This window comes from Triticum dicoccoides, chromosome 5B, assembly GCF_002162155.2.
Source record: "Triticum dicoccoides isolate Atlit2015 ecotype Zavitan chromosome 5B, WEW_v2.0, whole genome shotgun sequence".
NCBI lineage: Eukaryota > Viridiplantae > Streptophyta > Magnoliopsida > Poales > Poaceae > Triticum > Triticum dicoccoides.
In genome coordinates this window covers 522,788,233-522,810,471 of record NC_041389.1, presented here as the reverse complement: position 1 = coordinate 522,810,471, position 22,239 = coordinate 522,788,233, and the positions used below count along the sequence as shown (strand labels likewise).

At 43.2% G+C, this 22,239-nt stretch overlaps 2 protein-coding genes across 2 annotated transcripts; both read right to left on the bottom strand.

The window, feature by feature from the left end:
• Positions 1–651: 651 nt before the first annotated feature.
• Positions 652–2,432, bottom strand: LOC119311322 (vegetative cell wall protein gp1-like). Its single transcript, XM_037586964.1, has one exon. It carries the CDS (start codon positions 2,374–2,376, stop codon positions 1,006–1,008), a length of 1,371 nt encoding a protein of 456 aa, XP_037442861.1. The 5' UTR covers positions 2,377–2,432; the 3' UTR covers positions 652–1,005.
• A 658-nt stretch (positions 2,433–3,090) lies between these two features.
• LOC119311321 (protein XAP5 CIRCADIAN TIMEKEEPER) lies at positions 3,091–7,661 on the bottom strand. Its single transcript, XM_037586962.1, has 12 exons — positions 7,318–7,661; positions 6,526–6,591; positions 6,365–6,429; positions 6,163–6,275; positions 4,786–4,849; positions 4,616–4,692; positions 4,447–4,508; positions 4,225–4,356; positions 4,066–4,119; positions 3,607–3,672; positions 3,447–3,521; positions 3,091–3,345 (listed from the first exon to the last, which is right to left on the bottom strand). Exons 1-12 carry the CDS (start codon positions 7,480–7,482, stop codon positions 3,295–3,297), a joined length of 990 nt encoding a protein of 329 aa, XP_037442859.1. The 5' UTR covers positions 7,483–7,661; the 3' UTR covers positions 3,091–3,294.
• Between the last annotated feature and the right edge of the window lie 14,578 nt (positions 7,662–22,239).

Below are 22,239 nucleotides of genomic sequence, written 5' to 3'. Positions count from 1 at the left end.
AAAACAATTACTAGCATTGCTACAGACATGTTGTGGAGTGGGGCATTTTGGAGCTCAGTTTAAACAAAAATCAAAATCTGAAAATTCGAACTTCTCAATTAAAAAAATCCAAAATCTTGAAAAATATCAAAATTTGAACTTCTCAGTTTAAAAAATGCTGAAACAAAATTATACAGGTACACCGGGATGCGACGTGTATATGTGTAAATTTTCAGGATGAAATGTGATCTGTGCAAAAAAAAAAATTCATGAACTTTGGAGATGAATAGTGCATCTACTAAAAGTCTCAAAAAAAATCTGTGTGTGTGTAGCACTCATTTTTAACGTATTTCGTCATGAAAATTTGCACATTTGTGCATTATGTCTCTAAGTTTATGTGTATTTGTTTTCAATTTTTTTGGTACATGCAAATTCGAATTTTAATCATTTGAAATACATCTTCCCTGGAGGCCGAGCTTCATTGAGCATTTTCGCATGTTATGCCTGCACCAAGTTGGAGGTTGGTGTATATAGTCTCTGGATAGGCCCTTGCCTTAATTAGGTTGTCTTTGTTTTCTCTTTCGCCGATACATGAGCGTGTATCATTGCATTGATAGATAGAAAGACAACACATGGATGGAGTGCCTCCAACGTGTACACCACTAGGCGCGCTAGAGTCTCCGGAGAGCAGAGGAATGGGATGCTCGGCCCCAAGTCCTTACAACATCCATAGTAAATTGTAGCCATGTGGCGCCGGCGATAAAGGAAAATTGTTAAAAGAAAATATAGAAAACACCAGAGAACGTACTGCCGGTACATGGAATACATCAACACAAAGCATACTATGAATAAACCAGCCATGCTGCCAGAAACCCCTAACTAATTCAGCAACAAGGACGTGTCTTGGCCCCTCAACGAACCCAACCCAGGAAAAACAAAATTACAGGATGTGGTGTGATACAAACTTGCGAACGAGAATGAGAAACTACTCGAAAACCAGAGCCACCAGAGCAGCCAAAGCCAAACTCACGGCCGCTCCGCAGCGCTGTCCTCCAGCCGCTGCCCCCCGCCGTTCAGCAGCTGGTTCTGCTGCTGCCCGAACACCCCCTGCCCTTGCCCATGCTGCCCCTGCCCCTGCCCGAACGGGAGCGGGCCATGGCCGCCGCTGATCGGCGCCACTGCCCCCGGCACCGTCGGCGGCGAGGCTCCAAGTGGAAGGTGGCGCGGGTGCGGCGTGCCGTGAGGCGGTGGCGAGAATGTCATGTTGTCGTCGTCCGATGAAGCTGGTGGCGTGGCGATGCCCGCGCCGGGAGATGGCACGAGCGGGGGCGTGTCGACGGGTGGCAATGGCGTCTGGGGCGGGGCAAAGGGGGTCGGAGGAGCTGGAGGTGGTGGCGAGTGCAGAGGCTGGTCCGGTGACTCGGGGATCGGGTGCATGACCCCTGGCGGTGGCGACGAGTACAGAGGCTGGTCCGGCGTCTCGGGGATCGGGTGCGTGTCCGCCGGCGGTGGAGACGAGTACAGAGGCTGGTTCGGCGTCTCGGGGATCGGGTGCATGTCCGCCGGCGGTGGAGGCAGCTGCAGGTCCGGCCAGTCCGTTGACGGGTCAGACGGAGGAGGCGGCGGTGGCAGCGGCAGGTCAGGCAAGTCGGCCGAATCGTCGTCGTCGTCGTCAGCTGGCGGTGGCGGCGGCAGCATCTGGTCAGGCGGCATGTCACCTGGTGGCGCCGTTTGGTCTCCGAAAGTGAAGCCCGAGCCCCACGGACTAGCAAGAGTCGACGTCGCCGCTGGAGGCGTGCCAGTGGCCGACGGCGGCGGGAGCACGTCCTCCATCGAAGGCGACGACACCGGCAATGCCGCGGCGCCGCACCTCCGCCCCGTCCACGGCTCGTCCCTCGTCCTCCACACCGTGACGCCGTCCCTGCTGACGATCCTCATGTCGCCGGCGCCGTCGAGGCTGAGCATCACGGGGTCGGAGTCGACAGCGGTGTCCCACAGCGAGTGCCCGCCGGCGAAGAGCTCAAGCCCCACCGGCGAGAAGGCCAGGTCGCAGGTCTCGGCACCGCCCACAGGCGTGCACTCCGACTCCCACACGCTGCTGGTCCCGCCACCGCCCCCCTGCTGCTGGACAACCTCGACGTAGCACACGTCCCCGCTCCCGCCATCGCCCACGGCGGCGCGGCGGAGGTAGGCGGCGAACGACCCGGAGGGGGACGCGAGGAAAGGCTGCGCTGCGCTCTGGCCGCCGTCATCGGCGTCGGCAAAGGCGGCCGGTGCGACGGTGGCGATGATCTGCTGCTCCGTGGTCCTTGCGATGTAGCTGGAGGAGACGGCGACGGCGCCGCCGGAGAGCCGCAGCAAGAGTAGCACTAGGATCGCAAGGTAAGAAGAGGCCATGGCGATGGTTAGATGATGCGAACAATGGGTGGTGGTGTAGGGTTTTAACGGAGGTGGAAGAGGGTTTGGTTTGTGGGGCAGCTCGAGTGTGTAGTGGTAGTAGGAGAAAGGTGTGTGTTGCATGGAGTGGGGAGCATCTTAATTCAGTTGGGCTGCATGGGATATGATTTCAAATTGAGGTGATGGATCGAGTCACATGGTTTATTTTTGTTTTCTTCACCTGTTCCAACAGTCAAGGCATTAGGTGCATTAGAGGTCTAACCGTGCTGCCACCTCTCATTTGAAAAATTGGCACAGAACAATTCAGTATGCAGCTAGTAGTGTTATGATGTGTCATCACTGGATTGACAGAGCATTAGGCGATGAAACCTACTACTAAACTGCTACTTTCAATCAGCAGATGGTCAAACTGTTGGTGACAACCTACCCAGGCGTGAGTGATGCATGGTCAGGAAAAACCTGTGTGTGAACCATATCTGCATCAGAGAAGCATGATACTACACGAAAATGTCCTTCACCAGCATGCAGCATGCAGCATGCAACCGGAAATGTCCCTCACAGTGGGAAATGCAACACTCCATGATGCAGCATGCAACCGGAAATGTCCCTCGCAGTGGGAAATGCAACACTCCATGACCCGCTGTGCAGGCACCAAAAGCACCGACAAGACTAAACGGAGCATGGTCGTCGAAAAAAAGATGTGCAACTACCATATCCAAGTGCACCAGATGATTTCACGAAAAATTTCAGGAGCATATAGGTGTACAATTTACTACAGTTGAGTAAGGGAAATCGTTGCAGATAACAACACTGATGATCTTCGGATATGGCATTAGCAAAATAGCAGTGCTAGTTGCTACATAAATCCAATGTACAAACACTTCAGTTCTCAAACTATGCTGCATCATGCTACAAACTCTAATCTCCATGGATCGTGTAGCGCTCCCACTTCTTAGTCGGGTCATAGATCTGCAAGGAAATACAAGTGGTTACTTGTCTGAACGAATTTGCTGACAATGCAGACACATCATCCTGAAGTGAATGAAAAGATAAAAGGGTCGGTGCCAAACCTCCCATCTCGAGGCCGGGAATATGTGTTTGTTCTTCTCGTACCAGTGTCTCTCCACAACCTTCCCCGCATGAGACTGCAATCATCAAGCATGAGATTAGAGATTTGGATTCTGGAATGCAGCATGTGGACCCCAAAAATAGAAGAGATTGGTGAGTCACCTCATCCTTCTCTTTTGTTGCATCAGCAATGGTACGCACATCCTCGTGAACATCAAAGTGGAAAAGCTGGAAACAGAAATCACCGTCAGTGATTAATACCTCAACTCATTAGATCGTGAAGAGTTTATATAGAAAACCAGAAGGTTATTGTGTGGTTGAACACGAACAAGTGTCGCGTGATTTTCTTTTATACATGCAGTCTCACCATCGTCATTCGTAAGTGCGCTAAACTATATTGAAACAGCACATATGATATTACTGCGCTTTGATGATAGGAGATAGAAAAACAGTGAGCAGTTAAAAGATAACGGTGATGCAAGCCAGAAACTCAAACATCTAAGAGAAGCGTATCAGTTTTGCATATATCCATGTTTTAAAATCTAGGGAAAGCTCCAGAATAACAATAAACATATTAAAGGAAAGAAAAGAAAACAGTGGTAGTTAAGGAACAAGCATTACCGGTCCACTCTTGCCCCTTGCTTTATTAATGATTAACTCGTAGAAGCTGTGTTGCTGTCAAATCAAAATAACAAACATGAAATGGGAACAGAATAAAACTTATACTAAAATAAAACAAAATGCGTAACTTATTGGGGAACAAACTCAAACTTTACATACATGAGGGATAATGAGATCTTCCTTCACATAGAGTAGGTTCTCAACCGATGTTGTCCGTACTTCACGGAACTCCGGAGCAAGCTGCTGTTGAACAGCCCTCAAGAATTCTCCAATAGAGTCACCTTTACGCACCTGGGGGTGTAGAATAATTTGTTTGAAATGTACAGTTCACATCTTTAGAACAATCAAAAGAGGAACAATTTTCCAGTGTTAAAAATGCACCTGGATAGCTCTCCTGTGACCAGTACCATCCCAGTAACTGTAAGTGATTGAAAGAGGTTCATCTGAAAGAGGGATATGATTGTTTAATCAGTTCTGATGCAAGAGTAATCCAAAAGAGGAAGATACACATTAGATTAAAAGGTATTATGCTGTCAGCATGTGGCAGTACTTTTGATCAATTCTTGCTCACGCGACCACTGCATCTTCAAGCGTTCTCGCTCTGCTTGTTCCTCTGCCTCTCTCTCTCTGAAGGATCATTCTTAGCAAACAGCTTGAGGGTTAAACAAAGCTTGAAAATGACAACCAACACTCCAAGTGATCATAAACTAAAAGATATACCTGTCAGGTAGAAAACTTGTCTCAACTGTGGGATCCTTTCCAAGTTGTTTCTTCTGAGTTTCTTCTGTAATGAATAATGAGTAAAACGTTCATACACTCTGATAACTCATAAATAGTTCAAAGGGTCTAGACATAAAGAAACAGTGCGGACAGGTCAATACATATCCCAGGGCACTGTGAGCACAAACAGTGCGATTGTAAATAAACAGAACATAATCATGTTCGTAGCCGTCACCAGGAACCGATCATTATTCGCATCGTGTAACTAGATCAACTATTGGTATAAACTACAGAATAAAAAATGCAAGGAGGAGTCTTGTAGCAGTGTATTTCAATTTTCCCCCTCTTTTGATCGTTGGATCTAGGAACAACGACATATTATTTTTCAACTGCTGTAAATCCAAAAGTTAACCAGCATGTATTTTTCTAATCTTTTCCTTCAATCATATATGCACTTATTTTGTGTCAATGCAAGAAGCAGAAAGTGTGCACTTAACTAGTCTAGGTTCATTTATTTCCAACTTTCCATGCAAGGCCATCTATACACAACTTTCTATGCAAAAACTCAGGTCATGACAACAAGGTGACATTGCAGCCTACAGTGGAACAAATCAAATATCGCATTGCCTCGTCAGCACTTGAAGCAATGTAAATTACAAAGCAGGACATGCAGCTGAGAAGAACCTATTGGTCCACAAGAGTTAAACCTTGCAGATTCGCAAAAAATAATGTACATATAGAACACCATGAGTATTGCAAAGAACGGAGGTCAAGAGAAACCAGTACACTTTTTCACTTCCAGAGTAAGCATTACCATACCAGGTATGGAATATTTTATGTGGAAGACTAAATACCAATCAAGTATGGACCAAAGCAACATTTCATTTAGCAATGTAGTGTTATCGTACACAATTTTCATCATAGTGTACTACTAATCCAATTCAATAACATATAGGTTATAGCAACATAGGGATCCTTGGCCTAAAACATCACTGCGATCAACAATGAGTTGTCAAAATGAAGGACTGATTGGTTTAATTTGAATACTAAGACGTAACACCGGTTTGTGAGCAGATGAGAGCAGTACATACAAAGGAATGACATATGTCCTATTATTAAATGATGAAATTCATCTACAATGTCTCAGCTGTGCTAGCGTCTGAAAGAAAGACAGAAATATGATATACAAACTGCAAGTAACAATCTTCATCACAAAAGTATATAAACAATCAAATAAGGGAAATCCACAGTCAATGTGACAGGTAACAGATGACCTGATTATACAAACTGAAACGGTATATGCTTGAGAAAAATAGTCACACTAGTTGAGCCAACAGAACATGAGTAACTAAAAATGAAAAGGTTAGAACATCATACGGTTCTCAAACTCATCCTCGTCACTTCCGTTCCCAATGTCATCATAGAATGACAAGCGTGGATCTCCCCTCACTCTCCTCTTTTTCCTTTTCTGCATTTGCAGTTCTTCTTCTCTGAAACCAACAATACAACACTTAAATTGGCATAAGGAAAAAAATTAAAGTAAGTTCCTGATTCAGTCAAGCTAGGATTTCAAACTCACTCTTGTTGCAATTTTTGAAGCTTCTCTTTCTCTTCCTCCTCAATCTTAGTTCGTATGTTAACCCTCTGCTCAGGCAATGGGTGAAAATTAAGTAAACAAAATTTACTTTGCCCAGGAATAGACAAGGAAAGGCTGATGTACATAAATGGTCTGTCTATTACCTTCTCAACATACTGCTCCCTCGTAACTAGGCCGACAGTTTCCTTCTTGAATGCAGTCTCAAGAATCTGAAAATCACAATTCTTAGTGTTAGCTTGTACTAAAATACAGCTCCACGGTATACATTTACACGGCACTTGCAAAAACCTCTAGAATCCTGTGAAGAAGCCATGTCAAAGATCCAATAAATAAATCCACCCAGTAAAAATACATACATATAATTCTAAAAAGAAAAGAATCAATAGCGTTAGCTAGGTGAATCATTCAAGTGCCAAAATCTAACGTGCAGGTCTCATCAAATCCAACAAAACACCAGCTGAACAGAACTGTGAGGCATCAACCAACAGTGTTACCAAATACTCCCTCCGTCCGAAAATACTTGTCATCAAAATGGATAAAAGAGATGTATCTAGAACTAAAATACATCTAGATACATCCCCTTTTATCCATTTTGGTGACAAGTATTTTCGGACGGAGGGAGTATATAAGTACCCACATGTCCTTCAAGGCTATGAACTTGCATCTTCTAAGTGCAGTGCCAGTTATCCAAGTAAAGCTAACCTATGTCGTGGCGACCACAACAGATAATTCTCCAACAAACAAAAGTAACAACATACCACAGGGCTGCCAAATCGAGCAATTACCTACTCATGCCAAAGCGCACCCAAATGTCTCTATTAGTCCGACAGCATCTAAATCGAACTCCACATGCATGCTAGTAAGGGAATCCACCAGTAAACAGACGAGGATTTGGCCGCGAGCCAAACCCGCGATGGACGCGGCGACGGTTTTACCTCGGAGGTGCTGGAGCCGAACTGGAGGAGGCCCGGCTGCCCGTCGGCGTTCTTGTTCTTGAGCTCCTCGATCTTCCGGCGCTCCGCCTCGCGCTGCTTCTCAAGCCGCCGGATCTTCACCGCATCCTGCGCGGTGCCCACGTACCCGTCGCCGAACCCCGACATCCTTCCTCCTCGGATTTCCCCGTGTTGCGGCCTTGCCCGAGGGAGTGGCGGTGGGGGGTGGGGGGGCGAGGGGGAGCGCCGCCGCTGTCCGACGGAGAGTGGAGGCGGCGGCCGGCGGGAGGACGGGTCGCCGAGAGCGGAGGAATAGGGCGATTTCGGGAACGCCTCGGCCGCGGGGTCTATACCTCGCCTACTGCGACATATACGACTCGATCGCCAACAGGGCCACCCGATCTAGGCCGGCCCGGATTGAGGTCCAGACAAAGATGTCGTCTTTTCATCTGTTTCTTGCGAAACTTTTCTTTTCCTTAGCTCTCCTGCGTGGTTAGTTCCAAAACAATACATAGACATATTTCCAGGCATCCAAACATCAATTCAACACATAATTCAACTTGCACAACGCAAAGCCTTCATTAGAACCACTCCTCCAAACTCACATCTTCATATAAAACTTCAATCACTCTTTTTATTGAAACAAGAATAAAAAACTTACTTTTCTACTTTATTCGTGTGGGTTGCCTCCCACGAAGCGCTTGTTTTCGGTCGGTTAGCTCGACCGTAGTGGTGATCAAGGTGGTTTCAGACACACCGAGCTCGTAGCTTCTGGCATTCACGATGATGCCTTCTCCTAAGTAGGTCTCTATTTTCTTTTTCCTCGGGAATTGTCTCGCAGAAGGATCTTCAGCGAGTAAATCAAATCTAAAATTCCCCTCAAACACATTTATCACGGCTTTAATAGTCCTTAGAAAAGGTCTACCGAGAATTATGGGAGCAATTCGATCTTCAGGCATATCTACTATAACAAGATCAATAATGACATGTCAATCACTAATTTGAACTATAACACCATGCCTAATGCCTACTACTTGAGTAAAAGTAGAATTAGCCATATTCAACATGATCTTCGTATTAGCATAAGGACCAAGATTAAGACTATCATAAACTGATTTGGGGATAGTGGAAACACTTGCCCCAAGATCATATAAAGCATTGAACTTATTCAATCCTACCTCAATTTCTATGGTAGGTTCAAAAGCATCCTCTTGCTTAGCTGGTAACTTACTGTAGAACTTCTTCCTTTCATCATCAAGTTCACGTACCTTGGCTGCAACTTGTTCAACAAAAACATTATATGCTTCATTGTTAGTTACCTCCGGTAGTGGATACTTCATGGATATCATCTTCATAAAATCTACAACGGTATAATTGTACTCTAGCACATGACTTGTATCAAGTACTTCAGCTTTCTCTTCGTTGCTTCTCACCATTTTAAATTCTTCAATTTGATTAGGCACTGGTTTACCTACAAACTTAACAAAAAATAGTGTTTGGCTCTCTGCTATTTTTGCCACTTGTGCTTTCATATTCTTGGATCTTCCTTCAAGTATCTACACATCATTTGTTAGTCCAACAACCTTACTGGTTAATTCACCAAGTAAGTTATCATGGTTCTTCAAGATATTCTTGAAGTTTTCATTCTGCTCAGTCTGACTAGCAATAAAACTTTTAAGAATTTCTTCTGGAGTATTTCTATTGCTACCATTAACTCCATTAAAATTATTGGATGCTCCTCCATTACTAGGATAAGGAAGTCTATGAGCATATCCATTACTTTTCCAATTAGGATTGTAGCTATTACGAGTGATAAAATTCACATCACTGGTTTCTTCACTGGTGATAGCCTTCACGTTTACCTCTTATTTACCTTTTATCATGGAGATAAGTTCATCAAGCTTGGATGTTAACTCCGTGCTACTTTCTTCCATGGCATTCACTCTTTTAGTGGTGGTTCTTTCAACATGCCATTGGGCATGGTTCTCTTAAAGGAAATATGCCCTAGAGGCAATAATAAAGTTGTTATTTTATATTTCCTTATATCATGATAAATGTTTATTATTCATGCTAGAATTGTATTAACCGTAAACTTGATACATGTGTGGATACATAGACAAAACATTGTGTCCCTAGTATGCCTCTACTTGACTAGCTCATTGATCAAAGATGGTTAAGTTTCCTAGCCATGGACATGTGTTGTCATTTGATGAACGGGATCACATCATTAAGAGAATGATGTGATGGACAAGACCCATCCATTAGCTTAGCATAATGATCGTTCAGTTTTATTGCTACTGCTTTCTTGGTGTCAAATATATATTCCTCCGACTATGAGATTATGCAACTCCCGGATACCGGAGGAATTGCTTGTGTGCTATCAAACGTCATAACGTAACTGTGTGATTATAAAGATGCTCTACAGGTATCTCCCAAGGTGTTTGTTTGGTTGGCATAGATCAAGATTAGGATTTGTCACTCCGAGTATCGAAGAGGTATCTCTGGGCCCTCTCGGTAATGCACATCATATGAAGCCTTGCAAGCAATGTGACTGATGAGTTAGTTACGGAATGATGCACTACGGAACGAGTAGAGAGACTTGCCGGTAACGAGATTGAACTAGGTATAGAGATACCGACGATCGAATCTCGGGCAAGTAACATACCAATGACAAAGGGAATAGCTATGTTGACATTGCGGTCGACCTATAAAGATCTTCGTAGAATATGTGGGAACCAATATGAGCATCTAGGTTCGGCTATTGGTTATTGACCAGAGAGGTGTCTCTGTCATGTCTACATAGTTCTCGAACCCGTAGGGTCCGCATGCTTAACGTTTGATGATGATTGGTATTATATGAGTTATGTGTTTTGGTGACCGAAGGTTGTTCGGAGTCCCAGATGAGATCAAGGACATGACGAGGAGTCTCACAATGGTCGAGAGATGAAGATTGATATATTGGAAGGTTACATTCGGACACCGGAATGGTTTTGGGAAGTTTCGGATATTTTTCGGAGTACGAAGAGGTTACCGGAACCCCCCTCCCCCACCCCCCTGAGGGAGTCCTGGATAAGGGGGTATCCGGACAGCCGGACTATGTGCTTTGGCCGGGCTGTTGGACTATGAAGATACAATATAGAAGACTTCGTCCCGTGTCCGGATGGGACTCTCCTTGGCGTGGAAGGCAAGCTTGGCGATTCGGATGTAGATCTCCTCCTCTGTAAACCGACCCTGTGTAACCCTAGCCCCCTCCGGTGTCTATATAAACCAGAGGGTTTAGTCCATAGGACTCATCATCATCATTATCATCAACAATCATACCATAGGCTAGCTTCTAGGGTTTAGCCTCTCTGATCTCGTGGTAGATCCACTCTTGTAATACTCATATCATCAAGATCAATCAAGCAGGAAGTAGGGTATTACCTCCATCGAGAGGGCCCGAACCTGGGTAAACATCATGTCCCCAGTCTCCTGTTACCATTAGCCTTAGACGCACAGTTCGGGACCCCCTACCCGAGATCTGCCGGTTTTGACCCCGACACCCCCTCGGGAAATAATGGGCCAACATGGGCCATAGGAGAGAGGGGAGCCAGCCCACAAGGGGTGGTCGCGCCCCCCTCCCATAAGGAGTCTGAATTGGACTAGGGAAGGGGGGGGTGCCCCCCTTTCCTTCTCCAGTTCCTTCTCCCTTCCCCTTTTCCCCTCCGGAAAGAAGGAAAAAAGGGGGTGAATCCTACTAGGACTGAAGTCCTAGTAGAACTCCCCCCCATGGCGCGTGCCCCTGGTGGCCGGACTCCCCCCTTCCTTTATATACGGGGGCAGGGGACACCCCAAAGGCACAACATTGTCCTAGCCGTGTGTGGTGCCCCCTCCACCGTTTAATCCTCTGATAGTATCATCGTAGTGCTTAGGCAAAGCCCTGCGCGGATCACATCACCAACACCATCATCATGCCATCGTGCTGACGGAACTCATCGACTCCATCGACACTCTGCTGGATCAAGAGATCAAGGGACATCATCGAGCTGAACGTGTGCAGAACTTGGAGGTGACGTACATTCGGTACTTGATCGGTTGACTCGAGAAGACGTTCGACTACATCAACCGCGTTAAGTTAACGCTTGTGCTTTCGGTCTACGAGGGTACGTGGACACACTCTTCCCCTCTCGTTGCTATGCATCTCCTAGATAGATCTTGTGTGAGCGTAGGAAATGTTTTGAAATTGCATGCTACGTTTCCCAACAGTGGCATCTGAGCCAGGTCTATGCGTAGATGATATGCACGAGTAGAACACAAAGAGTTGTGGGCGGTGATCGTCATACTGCTTACCACCAATGTCTTATTTTGATTCGGCGGTATTGTTGGATGAAGCGGCCCGGACCAACCTTACATGACCGCGTTCATGAGACCGGTTCCACCGACAGACATGCAACTAGTTTTGCATAAAGGTGGTTGTTTCTCCAACTTTAGTTGAATCGAATTTGACTGCGGCTAGTCCTTGTGAAGGTTAAAATAGCAAACTTGATACATCACCGTTGTGGTTTTTGTGACGTAGGTATGTTCGGTTCATGCTAGCAGCCACGTAAAACTTGCAACAAACAAAGCAGAGGACGTCTAACTTGTTTTTGCAGGCATGTTGTGATGTGATATGGTCAAGACATGATGTGATATAAAGATTGTTGTATGAGATGATCATGTTTTGTAAAAGTTATCGGCAACTGGCAGGAGCCATATGGTTGTCGCTTTATTGTATGAAATACAAACGATATGTAATTGAGTTACTTTATCACTAAGCGGTAGCGATAGTCGTAGAAGCAATGGTTGGTGAGATGACCACAACGCTATGATGGAGATCAAGGTGTCAAGCCGGTGACGATGGAGATCATGACGTTGCTTCGGTGATGGAGATCATGAGCACAAGATGATGATGGCCATATCATGTCACATATTTTGATTGCATGTGATGTTTATCTTTTATGCATCTTATTTTGCTTAGTAGCGGTAGCATTATAAGATGATCCCTCACTAAATTTCAAGGTATAAGTGTTCTCCCCGAGTATGCACCATTGCGAAAGTTCTTCGTGCTGAGACACCACGTGATGATCGGGTGTGATAAGCCCTACGTTCAAATACAACGGGTGCAAGCCAGATTTGCACACGTAGAATACTCAAGTTAAACTTGACGAGCCTAGCATATACAGATATGGCCTCGGAACACTGGAGACCGAAAGGTCGAACGTGAATCATATAGTAGATATGATCAACATAGTGATGTTGACCATTGAAAACTACTCCATCTCACGTGATGATCGGACATGGTTTAGTTGATTTGGATCGCGTGTCATTTAGACTAGAGGGATGCCTATCTAAGTGGGAGTTCTTAAGTAATATGATTAATTGAACTTAATTTATCATGAACTTAGTCCTGATAGTTTTTTGCATATCTATGTTGTAGATCAATAGCCCGTGTTACCGATCCTTTGAATTTTAATGTGTTCCTAGAGAAAGCTAAGTCGAAGATGATGGCAGCAACTACACGAACTGGGTCTGTAACTTGAGGATTATCCTCATTGCTACACAGAAAAATTATGTCCTTGATGCACCGCTAGGTGTACCACCTGCCCCAGCAACTGCAGACATTGTGAATGCCTGGCAGCCGCGTGTTGATGAGTACTCGTTAGTTTGGTGTGCCATGCTTTACAGCTTAGAATCGGGACTTCATGAAAGTGCGTTATATCGACTAGAGGGGGGGGTGAATAGGCGATTTTTATGATTTCTTCACTGAGGAATTTGCCGGTGAGGAAATTCCTTAGCGAAGAACTACTTGCAGCGGAATAAGTACTCAGAAGTAAGCATAACAGAATACAGACATAGTCATCATGATGAAATGAAGACAAGCACAGAGTACAGAAAGCGTAATCACAGGATAACACAAGATGAAGACAAACAGACTGAAGAAATTGAACTGGGGAAATTGAGAAAGTCTTCAGTCAAAGTCTTCAAACACAGATATGAACAATCACTCAACACAGTAATGAGGAAATGAAAGAGTTGAGGAAATAGAACCAGTAAGGTTGGTGAAGACAATGATTTGGTAGACCAGTTCCAACTGCTGTCTCAGTTGTACGTCTGGTTGGAGCGGCTGAGTATTTAAACTCAAGGACACACAGTCCCGGACACCCAGTCGCTGAGCACGCAGCTCAGGATACCAAGTCCTCACTGTATTCTCCTTGAACTAAGGTCACACAAACCTCGTCCAATCACTCATGGTAAGTCTTCAGGCGACTTCCAAACCTTCACAGACTCGGTCACTTGGTGATCCACAATTCCTCTTGGATGCTCTAGACCATGACGCCTAACCGTCTGGAAGAAGCACAGTCTTCAAAGGTAACAAGCATCGGATCCACGCAGGATCAATCTCTTCAGTGATGCTCAATCACTTTGGGTTTGTAGGTGTTTGGGTTTGGGTTTTTCCTCACTTGATGATTTTCGCTCAAAGTCCTTGGAGGATGGGATGCTCTCAAATGACAAGTGTCGGTTTCTCTCGGAGCAGCCAACCAGCTAGTGGTTGTAGGGGACGGCTATTTATAGCCTAGGGAGCAACCCGACATGATAAGACATAAATGCCCTTCAATGATATGACCGTTAGGTGGATAAGATATTTTGGGACAGCTGGCGCGCAGCACAGCAATGGTCGGAAATTTGACTCTCAAATTCCTCAGGGCTATCATGTTCCTCACTGTGTAGGCAATCCGCACCGGCGAATTCCTAACTCCTCAGTCAGAACAAATTCCTCAGCGACCAGAAGAACTTCGTCTCTGTCACTGAAGAAATTGACTGAACTGTATGAGATTTCGAAAGGCTTCACTCGAAGGGATTGGTAGGTGTAGGATTTTGAGTTGAGCATCACATGGAAATTTTTCCTTAGTATTTCCTCGGCCCCCTTTAACAGTACGGTGTTTCCTATGACTCAAGAAAGAGAAAACGAAACAACGAAAACAAAAGTCTTCACGCTTCATGTTCCTCAAATGAATACCAAGTCTTCAAGGTCACACCAATTTCTTCACTTTCAAAGTCTTCAAAAAGTCTTCAGATTATCAAAGTCTTCAGTCGAAGAACTTCATTTTTAGGGGTCGACTTTCTCTGTAAATATCAAACTCTTCATAGTCTTATGGACCTGTGTACACTCATAAACACATTAGTCCCTTAACCTATAAGTCTTCAATACACCAAAATCACTAAGGGGCACTAGATGCACTTACACTTCAAAGACATTTTGAATGTCATGGACCATATGAGATGTTCCAAGAGTTTAAGTTGATATTTCAAGAAAATGCCCGAGTTGAGAGATATGAAGTCTCCAACAAGTTCTATAGCTACAAGATGGAGGAGAACAGTTCTGTTAGTAAGCACATACTCAGAATATCTGGGTACCATAATCACTTGACTCAGCTGGGAGTTAATCCCAGCTGATTGTGTCATTGACAGAGTTCTTCAATCATTGCCACCAAGCTACAAAGGCTTCGCGATGAACTACAATATGCAAGGGATGGGAAAGACTATTCCCGAGCTCTTCGCAATGCTAAAGGCCGCGGAGGTAGAAATCAAGAAGGAGCACCAAGTGTTGATGGTTAACAAGACCACTAGTTTCAAGAAAAAGGGCAAGGGTAAAAAGACGGGGAACTTCAAGAAGAATGGCAAGCAAATTGTCACTCCCGGGAAGAAACCCAAGTCTAGACCCAAGCCAGAAACTGAGTGCTTCTACTTGAAAGGGACTAGTCATTAGAAGCGGAACTGCCCCAAGTATTTGGTGGATAAGAAGGATGGCAAGGTGAACAAATGTATATTTGATATGCATGTTATTGATGTGTACCTTACGAATTCTCGTACTAGTGCCTGGGTATTTGATACCGGTTCGGTTGCTCATATTTGTAACTCGAAGCAGGGACTATGGATTAAACAAAGATTGGCTAAGGACGAGGTGACGATGCGCGTCTGAAATGGTTCCAAGGTTGATGTGAACGTCGTTGGCACGCTACCTCTACATCTACCTTCAGGGTTAGTTTTAGACCTGAATAATTGTTATTTTGTGCCAGCGTTGAGCATGAACATTGTAACTGGATCTTTTTTAGTGCGAGATGGTTATTCATTTAAATCAAAGAATAATGGTTGTTCTATTTATATGAGTAATATCTTTTATGGTCATGCACCCTTGAAGAGTGGTCTATTTCTGTTGAATCTTGATCGTGATGATACACATATTCATAATATTGATGCCAAAAGATGCAAAGTTGATAATGATAGTGCACCTTATTTGTTGCACTGCCGTTTGGGTCATATCGGTGTAAAGCGCATGAAGAAACTCCATGCAGATGGATGATGTCTACTACACAACCTTCTTCTTGTAGACGTTGTTGGGCCTCCAAGTGCAGAGGTTTGTAGGACAGTAGCAAATTCCCCTCAAGTGGATGACCTAAGGTTTATCAATATGTGGGAGGCGTAAGATGAAGATGGTCTCTCTCAAACAACCCTGCAACCAAATAACAAAGAGTCTCTTGTGTCCCCAACACACCCAATACAATGGTAAATTGTATAGGTGCACTAGTTCGGCGAAGAGATGGTGATACAAGTGCAATATGGATGGTAGATATAGGTATTTGTAATCTGAAAATATAAAAACAGCAAGGTAACTAATGATAAAAGTGAGCGTAACGGTATTGCAATGCTAGGAAACAAGGCCTAAGGTTCATACTTTCACTAGTGCAAGTTCTCTCAACAATAATAACATAATTGGATCATATAACAATCTCTCAACATGCAACAAAGAGTCACTCCAAAGTCACTAATAGCGGAGAACAAACGAAGAGATTATTATAGGGTATGAAACCACCTCAAAGTTATCCTTTCTGATCGATCTATTCAAGAGTCCGTAGTAAAATAACACGAAGCTATTCTTTCCGTTCGATCTATCATAGAGTTCGTACTAGAATAACACATTAAGACACAAATCAACCAAAACCCTAATGTCACCTAGATACTCCATTGTCACCTCAAGTATCTGTGGGCATGATTATATGATATGCATCACACAATCTCAGATTCATCTATTCAACCAACACAAAGTACTTCAAAGAGTGCCCCAAAGTTTCTACCGGAGAGTCAAGACGAAAACATGCGCCAACCCCTATGCATAAGTTCACAAGGTCACTGAACCCGCAAGTTGATCACAAAAACATACATCAAGTGAATCACGTGAATATCTCATTGTCACCATAGATAAGCACGACAAGACATACATCAAGTGTTCTCAAATCCTTAAATACTCAATCCGATAAGATAAGTTTAAAGGGAAAACTCAATCCATTACAAGAGAGTAGAGGGGGAGAAACATCATAAGATCCAACTATAATAGCAAAGCTCGTGATACATCAAGATCGTGCCAAATCAAGAACACGAGAGAGAGAGAGAGAGAGAGAGAGAGAGAGAGAGAGATCAAACACATAGCTATTGGTACATACCCTCAGCCCCGAGGGTGAACTACTCCCTTCTTGTCATGGAGATTGCCGGGATGATGAAGATGGCCACCGGTGAGGGATCCCCCCTCCGGCAGGGTGCTGGAACAGGTCTCGATTGTTTTTTGGTGGCTACAGAGGCTTGCGGCGGTGGAACTCCCGATCTATTCTGCTCCTCGATGTTTTTAGGGTATATGGACATATATAGGCGAAAGAAGTCGGTTAGGGGATCCACGAGGGGCCTATGAGGGTGGGGGCGCGTCCAGAGGGGGGGGTGCACCTCCCTGCCTCGTGGCCACCTCGAAGCTTCCCTTGCTTCAACTCCAAGTCTCCTGGATTTCTACCGTTCCAAAAATAACTCTCATGAATGTTTCATTTCGTTTGGACTCCATTTGATATTCCTTTTCTGCGAAACACTGAAATAGGCAAAAAAACAATATGGGCTGGGCCTCCGGTTAATAGGTTAGTCCCAAAAATAATATAAAAGTGTATAATAAAGCTCATTAAACAACTAAAATAGATAATATAATAGCATGAATACTTCATAAATTATAGATACGTTGGAGACGTATCAGCATCCCCAAGCTTAATTCCTACTCGACCTCGAGTAGGTAAATGATAAAAGAATGAATTTATGAAGTGTGAATGCTAGCAGGTGCACAAGTTTGATCAATGATAATTTCAGTCACCCTTTCTAGCATCATTATATGTCATAATAATAGCTCATCTCATAAAACTTTTCATGATCAAGTAACAAGCTATTCACATGTTAAAGCATAGACCATAAACTTCATTCTCAGTCATCAAACAATTACAATTCATCTTATTTTCAGGAAGGGTCTATGTCAGAGCATTGATTTAGCAATTCCCACATGCTCAACTATCATATAGTCTTCCATGATTGCTACCACTCAAAGCATATTTTTAGAACAAATAGCATCCATCGAACACAGAGAAAGACAGGGGCTTAATGTTTCGCCTCCCAACTTACTTATCATATAGATAATTGTCAACAATAATAATTCATGATCAAATATATTTGAATGGCCATATATGCTTAGATCTTTCCCCATCATGTGATGCTTGCCAACTAAAGAGTAGGTTGGAATGAGAAGGAATACTACTGACTCTTGCATAAAAGTAAAAGATAGGCCCTTCGCAGAGGGAAGCAGGGATTTGCAAAGGTGCCAGAGCTCGATTTTGAAATAGAGATAAATAATTTTGAGAGGTATGCTTTCATTGTCAACATAACAACCAAGAGTTTCCCAATATCTTCCATACTACATACATTATAGGCGGTTCCCAAACAGAATGGTAAAGGTTTTACTCCCCCTCCACCAACAATCATCAATCCATGACTTGCCTGAAACAACGGGTGCCTCCAACTAACATCAATCCTGGGGGAGTTTTTGTTTGCAATTATTTTGATTTGATTTTGATCTTTTGATCATGGGACTGGGCATCCCAGTTACCAGCCATTTTTCTCGTGAATGATGATCGGAGTCCACTCATCGTGAGAATAACCCACCTAGCATGGAAGATACGGACAACCCCTAGTCGCTACATGAGCGATTCGGGCATACAAAACAGATTATTATTTGAAGGTTTAGAGTTTGGCACCTGCAAATTTACTTGGAACGGCAGGTAAATACCGCAAATAGGTAGATATGGTGGACACTCATGGAAGAAACTTAGTTCAAGGGATTTGGATGCACAAGCAGTATTCCTGCTTAGTACAGATATTTTGGCTAGCAAAGGTTTCTGAATAGCAAGCACCACATGTTGGAGGATCTATAACAATATAACTTCTATACAAATATACCCAAGCATAACTCATTATGTTGTCTTCCTTGTCCAATTTCAACTAATTTGCTCAGGTTTGAAAATAATTAATGGGGCTCACAATCATAGAAGATGTCTAAGATAGTATATTTATCTGTGAAATATCTCTTCCTTCAATATTCTTTCATGAATTGTTCAAGTGCATATATAATTTCAGATTTATGACATTCAAATCATTCAACCATTTACTCATAAGATATAAGTGAAGCACACGAGTAAATGACAAACTACTCCAAAAGATATAAGTGAAGATCAATGAGTAGTTAAATAATTATGTAACTATGTGAAGACTCTCTCTCATTTAAGAATTTCAAATCTTGGTATTTTATTCAAACAGCAAGCAAAACAAAATAAAATGGCATTGCAAGGATAGCACGACTCATGTGAAGAAGCAAAAACTTAGGTTCAACAGATACTAACCGATAATTGTTGAAGAAGAAAGGTGGGATGCCTACCAGGGCATCCCCAAGCTTGGATGCTTGAGACTTCTTGAAATATCATCTTGGGGTGCCTTGAGCATCCCCAAGCTTGAGCTTTTGCGTCTCCTTAATTCCTTCTATATCTCGGTTTCCTAAATCTTGAAAGCTTCATTCACACCAAACTCAACAAGAACTCGTGAGATAAGTTAGTATAAAACAATGCAAAAACCTTATCATTTTCTACTATAACAAATTACTAACATTATTATTCAACATTGCATACTAAATGTCTATGCATATTTAATACCCCTATCCTAAAATAGAATCATTAAACAAGCAAACATCTGCAAACAATGCAAACATAACAGCAATCTGCCAAAACAGTATAGTCTGTAAAGAATGCAAGATTCATCATAATTCCCTAACTCCAAAAATTATGATAAAAATACTACACTGTATAACATTTATCAGAGCTCAATACACAAAAAAGTTTCAACATTATATCATTCTCTGACTTTGCTAGGGAATTTTTACAACAGCGGTAAACTTTCTGTTTTGAAACAGCAACATGTATACTTGCAAAATAAGCATGGTAAAGGCTATCCTTGACAATTTTATTGAAAATAAAGATGCAAAACATTAATATAAATAACATCAAGCAAATACTAACAAAATAAAATGACGCTCCAAGCAAAACACATATCATGTGGTAAATAAAAATATAGGTTCAAGTAAAGTTACCGATGAACGAAGACGAAAGAGGGGATGCCTTCCGGGGCATCCCCAAGCTTAGGCTCTTGGTTGTCCTTGAATATTACCTTGAGGTGCCTTGGGAATCCCCAAGCTTAGGCTCTCGACACTCCTTATTCCATAGTCCATTGAATCTTTACCCAAAACTTGAAAACTTCACAACACAAAACTCAAAACAAAACTCATAAGCTCCGTTAGTATAAGAAAATAAATCACCACTTTTCATACTGTTGTGAACTCATTCTAAATTCACATTGGTGTAATATCTACTGTATTCCAACTTCTCTATGGTTCATATCCTCCGATACTACTCATAGATTCATCAAAATAAGCAAACAACACATAGAAAACAAAATTTGTCAAAAACAGAACAGTCTGTAGTAATATGTATCATTCGAATACTTATGTAACTCCAAAAATTCTTAAATAAATTGGTGGACCTGAGGAATTTGTATATTAATCATCTTCAGAAAGAATCAACCTAAAATCACTCTCCAGTAAAAAAATATCTCGTGAGCGCAAAGTTTCTGTTTTTTACAGCAAGATCAAATAGACCTCACCCAAGTCTTCCCAAAGGCTCTACTTGGCACAAACACTAATTAAAACATAAAACTACATCTAACCAGAGGCTATATGAATTATTTATTACTAAACAGGAGCAAAAGCAAAGGACAAAAATAAAGTTGGGTTGCCTCCCAACAAGCGCTATTGTTTAACGCCCCTAGTTAGGCATGATAATTTTAATGATGCTCACATAAAAGATAAGAATTGAAACATAAAGAGAGCATCATGAAGAATATGACTAGCATATTTAAGTCTAACCCACTTCCTATACATAGGGATATTTTGAGCAAACAACTTATGGGAACAGTAATAAACTAGCATAGGAAGGCAATGAAGGAAATATGCCCTAGAGGCAATAATAAAGTTATTGTTTATTTCCTTATATCATGATAAATGTTTATTATTCATGCTAGAATTGTATTAACCGGAAACTTAGTACATGTGTGAATACATAGACAAACTTAGTGTCACTAGTATGCCTCTACTTGACTAGCTCGTTAAATCAAAGATGGTTAAGTTTCCTAACCATAGACATAAGTTGTCATTTGATTAACAGGATCGCATCATTAGGAGAATGATGTGATTGACTTGACCCATTCCGTTAGCTTAGCACTTGATCGTTTAGTATGTTGCTATTGCTTTCTTCATGACTTATACATGTTCCTATGACTATGAGATTATGCAACTCTCGTTTACCAGAGGAACACTTTGTGTGCTACCAAACATCACAACGTAACTGGGTGATTATAAAGCTACTCTACATGTGTCTCCAAAGGTACTTGTTGAGTTGGCGTATTTCGAGATTAGGATTTGTCACTCCGATTGTCAGAGAGGTATCTCTGGGCCCTCTCGGTAATGCACATCACTATAAGCCTTGCAAGCAATGTCACTAATGAGTTAGTTGCGGAATGATGCATTACATAATGAGCAAAGAGACTTGCCGATAACGAGATTGAACTAGCTATTGAGATACCGACGATCGAATCTCGGGCAAGTAACATACCGATGACAAAGGGAACAACGTATGTTGTTATGCGGTTTGACCGATAAAGATCTTCGTAGAATATATAGGAGCCAATATGAGCATCCAGGTTCCGCTATTGGTTATTGAGCGGAGATGAGTCTCGGTCATGTCTACATAGTTCTCGAACTCATAGGGTCCACACGCTTAACGTTCTGTGACGATTTATATTATGAGTTATGTGTTTTGATGTACCGAAGGTAGTTCGGAGTCCCGGATGAGATTGGGGACATGACGAGGAGTCTTGAAATGGTCGAGACGTAAAGATCGATATATTGGACGACTATATTCGGACATCGGAAAGGTTCCGAGTGATTCGGGTATTTATCGGAGTACCGGAGAGTTACGGGAATTTGTCGGGGAGTGTATGGGCCTTATTGGGCCTTAGTGGAATAGAGGAGGAGGAATCCTAGGTGCCCCCCCCAAGCCCAATCCGAATTGGGTCAGGGGGATGGCCCCCTTTTCCTTCTTCTCTCCCTCCTCTTTCCTACCTCTCCTACTCCAACTTGGAAGGGGGGAATCCTACTCCTGGTGGGAGTAGGACTCCCCTATGGCGCGCCCAAGAGAGGGCCGGCCCTCCCCCTCCTCTACTCCTTTATATACGGAGGAGGGGGGCACCCCTTGGACACACAAGTTGATCTGTTGATCTATTTCATCCGTGTGCGGTGCCCCCTCCACCATATTCCACCTCGGTCATATCGTAGTGGTGCTTAGGTGAAGCCCTGCGTCGGTAGCAACATCATCACCGTCACCACGCCGTCGTGCTGACGGAACTCTCCCGTGAAGCTCTGCTGGATCGGAGTTCGCGAGACGTCAT